Here is a 12,162-nt window from a genome sequence, read left to right as displayed (position 1 = left end):
AGCCCATCTCGCCTGCACCAAAGCTCCTGCACAAGCCATTACCATGTCTTCTTCCTAATGCTCTTGACATGATCAGTGTCAGGCCCGCCCCCTTCCTCCCTGCACACACGGCGCTGGAATATCATTCTGCAGCTCTCTTTACTGCACAAGGCACCTATCCAGTCTCACCACACAAGCCAAGTCACTGGATCATGAAACCTCGTCTGCAAAGTCTGGGAAGGCACCCGCCAGTGTGCTCGAGGGAGTCGCTGAGCAGTAAAGGCTTGCTGGCCAGACTGATGGACAAGTGGCAGTACTATGTGCTGGTGTGCAGGAGACCCACTTTTGATTCCCAGGCCCGTGGACCCGTTGTAAAGGCAGTGTTCATTGTTCCCATAGCTGGGGGGAAGAGCAGCTCAGCCATTCCTCCACAGTGACACCTACTGGCCATGCTCACATATGCCACTGTTTGTTGCTCCTAGCAATACTGTCACTGCGACGGCTGGGTGGTTAATACTGGGGAATGAACCCTGGCTTCTTGTAACCCCAGGATGTGACGATCTCAACTGAGATGCGAACCCAAAGAGAGCAGCAGCAGCTGCGGCAACCACAAACATCAGCTGAGGGGCAATATGGAGCTAAAATACAACACTATATAACTTCAAAAGGAAAATGCGACTTTTGGAAATGAAGTATCTTCGCGGCAATTTTGGTACACATCCCCAGAAGCTCTCTGGCCCTGAGAGAGGAAGGGCTCTGCAGGGTGGCCTGGAGCACCGTGTCTAGGGTGCAGAGTCCTATCCTTCAGCACTGCAAACCCTCCCAGAGCAGTTCTGCTTGCTAGTCTTTCACTACCTCAGAAACCTGCCCACTGTGTGCCGGTGCGTCAGCTAAGAGGTCCTGCGCAGTACGTCACGTGTACGCGGCCTGCCTCGATCACAGCTTCTACTGCTAAAGCAGCCCAAGCCTCGTGAGGTGACTCGCCCTGCAGCTCCTGGGGGCTCAGAGACAGAAAAGCTTGAATACTGCTGCCTGCAGAGCAGAGAAAGACAAGAGAAGAAACTCTTTAAAGAATCTCACCAGCAAACAAGGAAGATTAATTGGTACAAGCAAGCCCACGTGGACAAGGTTTGACACACCAATGGCCGAGAAGAGTTAAATTCAAACCTATGGATGAGAGAGACTGGTAACTGGGCAGCACAGGATTGTGGACTGCAGACAAGATGGTTCACAGCCAGCAGAGAAAAGGCTGGAACAGAACCGGAAACTATTACACATCTCACTGCTGGATGTGACACGCTGTCGTCAAGAGTGGCACAAGGTAACACGGCCTATTCAGTGATGCTGCGTTGGAACGATGGAACACACACCTTTCATCAATAAAGCACCTATCATCACAACTATCCCTTACTCTCAATCACGCAAAACCTGAAATCTTATTCATAGCCAGTAAACTCCCCCTACCGACCCCTCCACACAGCATCCTGCAATCTAAACACTCTCTACGGTCAAAAACCTTGGTATCTTTCTCAACAACCAACTGAACTTCAAGAAACTCATCAACAACCTACTAAACGACGGATTTTACAAACTCCAAATCCTAAGAAAGCTCAAACCACTGCTATACCCTCAAGACTTCCGAACAGTTCTCCAGGCCCTTCTCTTCTCTAAACTTGACTACTGCAATGCCCTGCTACTGTGCCTCCCAGCCTCCACCCTCAAACCCATCCAACTACTCCAGAACGCAGCGGCCAGAGCACTCACAAACAGCAAGAAATCAGACCACATCACACCCATCCTCAAAGACCTACATTGGCTTCCAATCCCTCAGCAAATACAGTACAAAACTCTAACCATCATCCACAACAACACAACCAACTGGCCGCCCACCCCACTTCTCCTCCATACTCCCACACGGACTCTGCGCTCCTCAAACTCCGGCCTCCTACAAACGCCGCCCCCTAAAGCCACTCAATGGACATCAACAAGGGAAGGAACATTCTCCTATGCCGGCCCCATCCTATGGAACAAACTCCCCACAGAACTAAGAACAGATCCACCCACCCAATCCTTCAAGAAAAATCTTAAAACATGGCTATTCCGCAAAGCCTTTCCAACATCACACACGAACCAACCCTAAACTAGACCCTAACCCTGCACACAGAGCAATCCCCCCCTCCCCACCACCACACCAATAAATTCACCCCGTTACTCGAATGCTAATTACTCCCATTATATTTCTATGCTATCTAGTCCTATCACTGTCTTTGATACAAAATATACCTAATGACAATTATTGTTACCCTGTTACTCGAATGCTAATTACTGCTATTATACCACTATTTATGCTGTCTATTCCCTATTATTATTTACGCTCTCTATTTTAGCACTGTTCTTACCCTCGTTGCTGCTATAACATCTTATGACATTTCTCTAATCAGTCACTGTACCTGTCTAAAGGAAACGACTTCCTTCCTGCACCTTTCAAATTATTTGTAAACCAATGGGAACACCGGTATATAAAAACAAACAAATAAAAATATTACAACATCGACGTACCAAATAAACACCGAGAGCACAGCCCTGATGGAATAGTGCAGAAGGAAGAAGCTGCGATCGCCTGGGAGATTCCTATTCCCACCGACAGGAAGATCAATGCACAGAAATCAGATATTGTATGAAGGAGACCACAAGAACGGCACTGCTGATAGAGGGGTCAGTACCCGGCGATTATTCCGTAGATCGCATGGAGAAAGCCAAAACCCTGAAGTACCAAGAGACCAAGAAAATGTGGCGGAATAGGTCCAGTCCTACTGGGCGTCACTGGTCTGATTAAGAAGAATTTCCAAGTGCATCTTGACACTTTGCCTGTTAAGATTCCAGAAGGCGGCTCTCTGATACAAGGCAAGTACTAAGGAGGACATGAGCAGTACATCTGAGAGGCTGGCCTCTGTCCCAGCAAGCCATGGCTTACCAAGGAGGTTCGTCCTGTCAAGGGATGCACAAAATTTGGAGACTGGCAGAATGCAAAGTGTTCAGAAGGGCATTTCTGTCCCTGGCCTGAGATCTTAACTCAACAAACTGTGACTTAGGAGCGAGGTTCGTTCCCATCTCCCCCCAAAGAAGAAATAACTTGCAATTAAAACTTCACGTAAACTGCAAAGCAAGCATGGCCGACACTTGGAGCAGCAGGAAAATATTCAGGCACCACACAGTGCATGTAAAGACAGAGCAATGCCCAGCCCCAAACATCTCCCTGGCTCCCCAGGATACCTACGTAAGACAACATGGCCTTCATCTCCTCATCGCTCCTCACTGTGATCCGATCACCATCCTCATCCTCATCTGGGTTTCAAGAAAAGACAAAGAAGCAGAGTTTCACTAAAACATCAAGCTTAGAAGTACTTTATGCATCCTATGAAATGCTAAACAAGCAGAGTTCATACAAACCCCAAAACTGAGAAAAGCCACACCACCCGCATTTGTAACATTAACAACTTGCCAAGTGCTTGAACCTAAGGGTGCCTGACCAAGTCTTACTCCTAGATCTCCTCTTCTTTGCAGTAAATAGGTTAACTCCCTTCACTGTTATCAAAACGCCCTAAAATAATCTCTTTCTGGGGCCCCGCTCTTCAGCTGTGCGCTTTATTCCTGATGTACATTCGAAATCCACAGGGGCCCTGCTGCACTCCTGCTTTACGTGGATGGGCGCGAGAGCTGCATGGGGCTTTGATGCAGAACACAATCATAACCCTTAGTGGGAAGGACTACGCAGGAGCAGCCCGGAGAAACTTTAAACCTCTCGCCCATCTCCGAATGAAAATGGGGATCTGGCAACTGATAAACATTGAAAGAGCAGCAGGGAGGGAGCTCGGCGAGAGGTTACTCGCCATTGTGTTTTAGGAAGGAGCTCATGTAGTTAAGACAAAGTCACAAGGAGATCTGTGAGCAAACTCAAGATCGCGGAGGTGCACAGCGGCGCTCATTACCTCTTTTTTTTTTTTTTTTTGCAAATACTTTTTATTAAAGCGGCAAGGTAATGCTACAATAAATCAAATCATTAACACGAACCATGCAGGGAAAGAACTCTTCTTTTATACAAAGAATACATGATGAGGAAAGACAATATCATTAGAGACAGAGCTTCCAACCTGAGTAAGTACAGGACTGCCAGCAGCTAACGAAATCCCCTGCCCCTGCATTAAACCAGAGAGACCAGAAAAGACAGAAGAGCGATCCTTGTGGAGGGGACACGAAGCAAAGCACACAGCAGCGCTGGGCACTTCCCTCTAACGCTTCGCTTTTGCCCTCACCCCACGCCCCCATGGCACCCGTCACTGCCTCATCCCCTCCCTGGGAACAAGGGTGAGGGAGGCTGACGTTGGAGCCATGGGGCTATGGCTTCCTTCTTCGTGTCACTGGCTTTAGGGAAAACTACTACAAAAGGAATAAGTACTTTCTGGGAATTAATGGGTGAAAATACCAGTTGTGTTGATTCTTAAGGAAGAAACGGGACTGGCACTGCTGACAAACCCCAGGGAGAGACCATGAGTAAGCGAGGGTAAGTGAAAGCAGCAGCTGCATGAGCCTGACTACGCCCTGCAGTCCATCCCAGAAAGGCGCGCGTCGCACCTCTGTGCTGGGATCATGCGGGGCAGCAGGCGCTGGGGAGACTGAACAGATGCCAGAATGAGGGCACAGACAAGTTTCTTTGTAATGGTGGAGGAGATTGGATACTGGCGGAGAGTTAGGAGTTTATGGACCATCCTGAAATGTAACGGGAAGTCAGAATAGAGAGAGCTTCAGGGCTGGAAAATTTCCAGGTGTGCCCAGAGACCTGTCACAGCTGCCGCCTAGGGTCCAACATGGCTGCCACTAGCCTGGGCTACCAGCGGCCCCAGGGAAAGACGTGACAAGGCTGGAAGAAAACACAGGAAGGGAATGCGCGGGAACTGCAGAGAGGAAGGGGATAAGAGGTCAAAGAAAAGGTCATGGACAGAAATAACACAGGCAACAGTTTAGAGTAAAGAAAAAGTGTAATAAAACCCAAAAACGTTTCCCTAGTCACCTAAATCATTTTGACTGCTGCCCAAGTTTTCCGAAACATTTCCACCTCTAGAGAATGCATTAAGGTTGGGGGACTTGTCCACGCTGTCAATGCAGTGCATGTCCTTCAGATGACTTGGGCCACTGGCCATTCCTACTAATCTCCTGTCTGGCTCCCATCAATACAGCTCTCAGGTACGTGAGCTGAGCGACCCCCCCCCCCACAGCCCCCAACCACAAACGATGGGCAGGGGCTCTGTGTGGGCACAGGCAGCTACACCCAGCATTGGGCACTAGCTGACACCAAGCAAAGTTACACTGCACCAGCACACGTACCAGAGATGGCGTCACGTAACTATTCAGCTCCGAAGAACCCAGCCTGGGTCACAGCAAGGGTCCACGGAGCCCAGCATCCTATTTCCAACATGGCCCATCCTCAAGCTGTTCACTCTTAACATAGGACGACCTTGAACTTTATGTACTTCTAAGCCTCCAACAAATAACCGCAAAGCTAGAAAGAATTTCAGCTGCACTTACACTCAAAGGCTGTGGTGGTAGCATCAGGCAGAACCTGCCCAATCACATCCTACAAAAGGAAAAGCAAAGAGGTACATCAGTGGCAGATTAAAGAGAGAGAGGAAAGCCACTCCCTCCCCAGAAAGGACCCAACCTGGGGCTACTTCACATGCAAAATGTGGCTCTTGCCCTCATGAACACAGTAGCCTTGGGTACATGAGGGGCCTCTGTGCTCCCTGCTCCAGCCCCTTCCTTCCTTCGGCTGCAGTGGAAACAGTAGGGAGGCTCCTCCCTGCAAACAGCAGCAGCACTGGAGGACAGGAGGGGGGAGAGAGAACTGGCTGGGGAGATTGAGAGAGACTCCTGGAGATTGGGACCCCCTTCAAAATGCGAGGCTCTCTGGTACTGTGCATGCCAATCCCATGGCTCTTGGTACGTGAAGGGTTGGCCATCCTTGACGTAGGGTCTGCATGAAAGTAATGGACATTTCTTACACAGAAACGTAGAAATGAGGGCAGAAAAAAGACCAAACGGTCCATCCAGTCTGCCCAGCAAGTCCACGGCAGCACCCGCCACCCCCATACTATTCAGTTTCTCAGACTGTAAACGTTAGGGCCCTTGTTTATTGCTAGCTCGAGTCTAATTCCCCATTATGCCTTGCTGTTGAAGCAGAGAGCAATGTTTGAGATGCATCAAAGTATCAGGCTTATTGGTCAAGGGTAGTAACTGCCGCACCAGCAAGTCACCCCCATGTGCTCTTTTCCTCATTCCCATCCTCGAGCCTTCAGGGATCCACAGTGTCTATCCCACGCCCCTTTGAAGTCTTTCACCATTTTTGTCTTCACCACCTCCTCCGGAAGGGCCTCCACCACCTTCTCTGTGAAGAAATGTTTCTTGCTCTATAACTCATGCTGTACCTAAACCGATCTCTTTTCAAACAGTTTTCTTTTTACATAAGGATGATCGTAGCACCCAAGCTGAGGTTACTTGGCTCTTTTCACCTTTCAGCACACCTGGGTCATGCAGTTCTCTACAAGTAACAACAGGGAAGTGTGTGTATTCTTTAATCACAATTTTAAATGCAACATTAAAAAAACTCACAAAAAGAACGGCATGGAGCAGTGATTATTTATGACTCAGTTGTGCTGAAAAGGGAAAAGACTCAAGTAACCTCAGCTTGGGTGGTTATGATGGTCCCTATTTCAAAAGAAGAGATCGGTTTAAGGTCAGCATGAATTATAAAGCAAGAAGTGTGTCCGTTGCTTTCGTGTATGTGTCTGAATTTCGGCATCCGATGTTTGGACCTCCCTGTCCTCTGTCAGGGTCTTCACCAAAAGCCAAACGACATGTGACTTAGAAGAGGGCAGCCCTGGAAGAGATGACGCAAACCTTTTCAACAGAAAGGAAGCCGTAGACTCAGGCACATCAGGGAAACGTTGGGGGATTCAAAAGCTCATCGGATAAACCCTGAGGAGCCTTAGCAGCCAGAGGATGGGAATGACGGGCACAGAGCAGCAGTGGTAAGACTGCAGCGCACTTCCACGTGCACGGAGGGGTCCCGAAGCCAAAATCCAGCGCACTTTCTGAACGCTTAGGGGAATCTCTGTTTTAATTCTGGATGCGCAAGATACTGCCGTATGCCACTGCACAGGGAGTCAAGGCTGCAGACTGGAAAATGTACGCTTAGCACAGGCTGAATGGCGGGGGGAGTGCACAGGCAACATTTTTTGGCGCACGTAAATCATACTGACGCACAGAACACCTGCTCGCGGCCCTGAGCAGCACAGTCTGCGGTGCAAATAAGGTAGGGGTCGGGGCCAGCTGTGCAAGGCAGACGCCTAGAGCGCCCTTGCACTGGCCCTGCATGAATCCCCGTCATTTCAGCTTCTGCCCACAGACTGACACTAGCGCTGGAAACCTTACTCCACCTCTGAGCAGGAGTAAAATGCACAGCGCTAAGAACACCTGAGTTAAGCCAGTGCACATCTCGGCATGGGGAGGGGTAATAATTAATGCCTTCATTTGCATGAGTTTTCCATACGATGGCGCTAAGCAGGTCACAGCGTTTTTCACGCACATTTTGTTGCACAAAACTCCTTGCTGTATCAGGGGCAATATTTACGCACAACAAATGTGCACAATTGTGAGTAAGTCAGTGCATGCTGCTAAACGCACTTTATTGCATCTGTTCTGGTGGTCGAGGGCAGCGTTTCCCAACCAGTGGGCCACGGAACACAAGAACCTGCCATACTGGGTCAGACCAAGGGTCCATCAAGCCCAGCATCCTGTTTCCAACAGAGGCCAAACCAGGCCACAAGAACCTGGCAATTACCCAAACACTAAGAAGATCCCATGCTACTGATGCAATTAATAGCAGTGGATATTTTCTAAGTCAACGTAATTAACAGCAGGTAATGGACTTCTCCTCCAAGAACTTATCCAATCCTTTTTTAAACCCAGCTACACTAACTGCACTAACCACATCCTCTGGCAACAAATTCCAGAGTTTGATTGTGCGTTGATTGAAAAAGAATATTCAATTTGTCTTAAATGTGCCCCATGCTAACTTCAAGGAGTGCCCCCTAGTCCTTCTATTATCCGAAAGAGTAAATAACCGATTCACCACTTCCTGGTGCTCAGGCCAAAACCAGTGCCTGGGCTTTGCTCTCAGCATCGCACAGCAACAAGAAACTTAAACATGCAGGACCTCTTTTCTGACCACATGTACATTCACGCTTGCCTCTCCTTCCGAGCCCCCGAGTGTGGGAATTAATGGACAGCATGCAGGACATAGATAGCTGGGCCCTGCTTTGTGCAGCACCCAAGACACTAAGCATCTCCTCCCCCCTCCTGAGTATTTACAATTCTTACATTCTGTCATGATCAATAACATAAGAATTGTTAACATAACATAAGAATTGTTAACATAACATAAAGAATTGTTAACATAACATAAGAATTGTTAACATAACAAAGAATTGTTAACATAACATTGTTAACATAACATAACATTGTGCTACACAGATTACAGCCTCATCCTTTTGAATTTTTCTGGCTTTTTTATCCTCAGGCTGGGTAAAACAGGGAAAGCGTGCACTGAGCACTGGATGTGACTCACTTTGTGTAATGGAGGTCAGGGTTTCAGAACTTTGTCAAGCCCAAGGTGCACTTACATTAACAAAAACATGTAGCACCTCACTTCCACGGGGCAGCTGATGCAAAAAGAGCCAGGGAAACACTGAAAGCCCAGCTTTAAGAACAAAGGGAGAGAAGGGAACAGAGATGCCCCTGGGCCTGTCCCAATAGGCCAGCTCCCTCCATGAAGAAGAGCAGGTGAAGGGAGAAGTGAGGATGATGTGAGCAGCCGGCTTGGCTGCTGCATGTCTGCCAGAACTCCTTCACTGCTGCTGCATCCAATGATCGGTGCACTCTCCCCCTAGCTCACTCAGTCTGAGAATAAGACAAAGAGGAAGCTCAGGAGGGAAAAGATGAGGAGATGCTGTGTGCTGAACCCAACTATCCATGCCCTGCGTGCTGCCCATTAATTCCCATACTCCATGGCTTGTGCTGTAGCTAGAAAGAGGAGGCACACATAATTACAATACTCTCTCAGAAAGTTTACTGCCACCAGTGGTGTCTTGTTGCTGCAAGCTACTGAGAGCAAAGCCCAGGTGTTGGTCTGGATTTCAGCATCAGGCAGCAGCGGCTTTTTGGTGGCACACCTGATCAGGTCTGAAGGCGCAATGGTTGGGAGCTGGAGTCTGGGAGTCGGGAGGTCTGCTAACAGTGAAGTGCTGAGGTTGTAGGAATATCTGTAGTGCGTGCAGGTGGGTGCTGTACTCATGCTGAAAGACAGCGGAGAGCAGAGAGAATGAAGTAAACAGGATCAGGTTCCTAAGATGAGACTCTCTTATGTACAGCAGGCCAAACTGTGGCTGCAGCCCAAGAGGGTTACTGAAGCTGTGGGTAACCCACAAATGCACTTCCTCCTCCAGTCCTAGAGAAGCCATGGAGATCATTGGAAGAACTCATGGCTGGAGGGAAAAATCCAGCAGCAGTTCTTGGCACGCTGTGCGTGTGCATGTCTGTCCGTCTCTCTCTCTATCTATAACTGTTATGTGATCATACCCAGAGCCTCCTGTCGTAGTACAGGCACATCTGAACAGGGAATTCAGATTTGATTAAGCGCCTTTCCAAACTCAAGCTCAAGGCGAGTTATATTCAGATACAGTAGGGCTTACAATCAGAGGGGCTGATACAATAAGGTGCACTCGGCAGAGGTGCACACTTCCACCCAGTCGGGCCCACATATTTTGTGCAAACTGTACTGCCAGTGCAATAGAGAGTTTTGTGCACAACACTGTACACAGATATTAGCACCCTCACATGGAAATTCCATGCTAATGAGGGCTTTAGCTATTACCATCCAATGCAGAGAGAGTCGCTATCTATCTTAACTCGGGCTTTCTTAGCACTGGAAATTCCACTCCTGGTCAGCAGTGGAATAAAATTTCCAGCATCAGTGTTAGGCTGTGGGGTTGATCAGGAGTTTATGATGCCAAGATTTGTGCATATAAAGCTTTCCTTCCTCTCCCTCTAATAAACTTATTTTGGCTTTCTCTGCAAACTCTGTCTCCCCCCATACTTAGCGAGAGGAAAGAAGTTAGCACAGATGTACTTTTCCGGCAGAGGGCCAATACGGAGGGGATGGCGCTGCCCCTAAGTTTCTGGGGAGAAGTGCAACAGTTATCAAGCTCATAGGGAGAAACTGTGACCTGTGATCACAGGGGAGGCAGTGGAGCTGACAGAGACATTGAGCTAAAGGAAGATATCTTACTGCCTCCACTGCTCGAGAGAAGCACCAAACACTGGCCAATGGCGAATGTGTCACTACACTCATTTGTGTGGTCAGCCTTTCCTACGTTAACGTGTGAGCTTAGCCTATGTAAAAGGCTGAGCACACATTTTAACTCAGGGTAGTGCGCATAGTTTTCCAGTCGGCAAACTTTTTTTTTTATGAAACATCCAGTGTATTACCTTACTGCATGCGTTACAAAATATGTTACTGTGCGCATTAAGAACCCATGTGCCGGATTTCAGTGCAGATTTAATGCACACCTTATTACATCAGGCTCAAAGGTTGCACTTGAGGCAATGGGATGGGATGGGATTTGCCCAAAGTCACAGGGAGTATCAGAGAAAGCAGCAGGCTTTCCTGGTCCTCAGTCCCCTGTTCCAAGCAAAGGCGACTGCTTCACAAAGTCCCTGCTCCACTGAGCCAGGTCCGGGTGCCTGCCACCCCCTCTCGCCTCTTACTTTTAAAGTGTGGAAGAGAAAGCGGTGGGGGCTCCCTTGCTCAGCGAGGGCTGGCGTTAATGAGGTCCTGCCTTGGGCTTAAGAAGGCTGCGCAACCCTGGGATGCTTACAAAGCCGGGCAATAAGCCCCAGGGGAGGGCCTGGGGGCGCACGGGCTCTACGAGAAGCACAGGGGAAGGTGGCGAGGCCCAGCAGAGGGGGTGCTGGAGAGCATCACTGTGACAATGGGAGCTCGGTTCCCATTCTGGTCTTCACCTGCTGTCCCCCTGCCCGCCTCCCCCCTTCCCCTCCCCCTCACCAGGACGTCCCGGAAGAGCAGCTGCGGGGCGGCGTGGACGCTCCAGTCCACGGCGCTGCCATCGGGGATGCGGATCCGAATGACCAGGGCCTGGCTCTCCATGACGGAGGAAGAGCGCAGCCCGGTAACAACATCCCCCAGAGAGCCGCGGCAGGAAGGAAGCGGAAGTGAACCGGCAGCACCGGAAGCAGGAAGGAGAACGGCCAATGAGAGCAGGGCGCCGCCATCTTAGAATAGGGCAAAGCTCAGCCAAGCGGGAGCTGCATGGTTAGGGGAGCAAAATCCGGGGTGGGTGGAGGGGAGACCAGAACAGAACATGAAAGGAGGGATGGCCCGGCTAGGGCATCAGATCATGAAAGGAGGGGCCGGGTCATCGGAGGAGGAAGGGGAAGGGGAGGGGTGCAGAGCAGATCATGAAAGGAGGGCTGGTCCGGCTGGGTCATCGGAGGAAGGAGGGAGGGGTGCAGAGCAGATCATGAAAGGAGGGCTGGTCCGGCTGGGTCATCAGATCATGAAAGGAGGGCCGGGACATCGGGAGTGCGCTGTGAAAGGCTTAAAGGAGAAACGGGTTTGTCGTTTGCTACCAGGAGTTAGGGAAATGGAGAAAGAGGGGGGAGTGGGGCCAAACCCTGGGGAGGGCGCCCCTTCTTTCTCTCCTAACTGAGATCTCCTCTTTCTCCCGCCCCCATTAAGCTCCAAAAAGAACAACATCATTTATACAGATATGCAAGCTCGGTTGGAAGACTACTTTATTATGCAAAACACATTTTCATTAAACAGTATTCACATTTATTCAACTGCCACAGAATTTTCCAACCCTCGCCTGAGTCGCCTCTGCCACTGAAAGAAAGTGGGGGCTGCGATTCCTGACTGAATGCAACGGGAAGGGCACAGCAGGGTCTGAGGGTGTGTGAGGCACAGGATGTCATGGGCCTGTAATATGGGCACAGCAGGGTCTGAGGGTGGGTAAGGCACAGGATGTCATGGGCCTGTAATATGGGCACAGC

The 12,162-nt window shown here is 49.6% G+C and overlaps 1 protein-coding gene across 1 annotated transcript in view; it reads right to left on the bottom strand.

Moving 5' to 3' along the window:
• MAP2K5 (mitogen-activated protein kinase kinase 5) overlaps positions 1–11,572 on the bottom strand; it is a 244,975-nt gene extending 233,403 nt beyond the window's left edge. Inside the window, exons 1-3 of the mRNA XM_029575965.1 lie at positions 11,156–11,572; positions 5,563–5,611; positions 3,257–3,324 (exon numbers count right to left, since the gene is read on the bottom strand). Of these exons, the coding sequence (XP_029431825.1) occupies positions 3,257–3,324; positions 5,563–5,611; positions 11,156–11,257 (219 nt within the window). The 5' untranslated portion in view covers positions 11,258–11,572. The remainder of the gene's footprint in view (positions 1–3,256; positions 3,325–5,562; positions 5,612–11,155) is intronic.
• Between the last annotated feature and the right edge of the window lie 590 nt (positions 11,573–12,162).

Source organism: Rhinatrema bivittatum, chromosome 13, assembly GCF_901001135.1.
Source record: "Rhinatrema bivittatum chromosome 13, aRhiBiv1.1, whole genome shotgun sequence".
Taxonomy (NCBI): Eukaryota; Metazoa; Chordata; class Amphibia; order Gymnophiona; family Rhinatrematidae; genus Rhinatrema; species Rhinatrema bivittatum.
The sequence above is the reverse complement of the archived record's forward strand: the minus strand, read 5'-3'. Positions and strand labels throughout refer to the sequence as shown.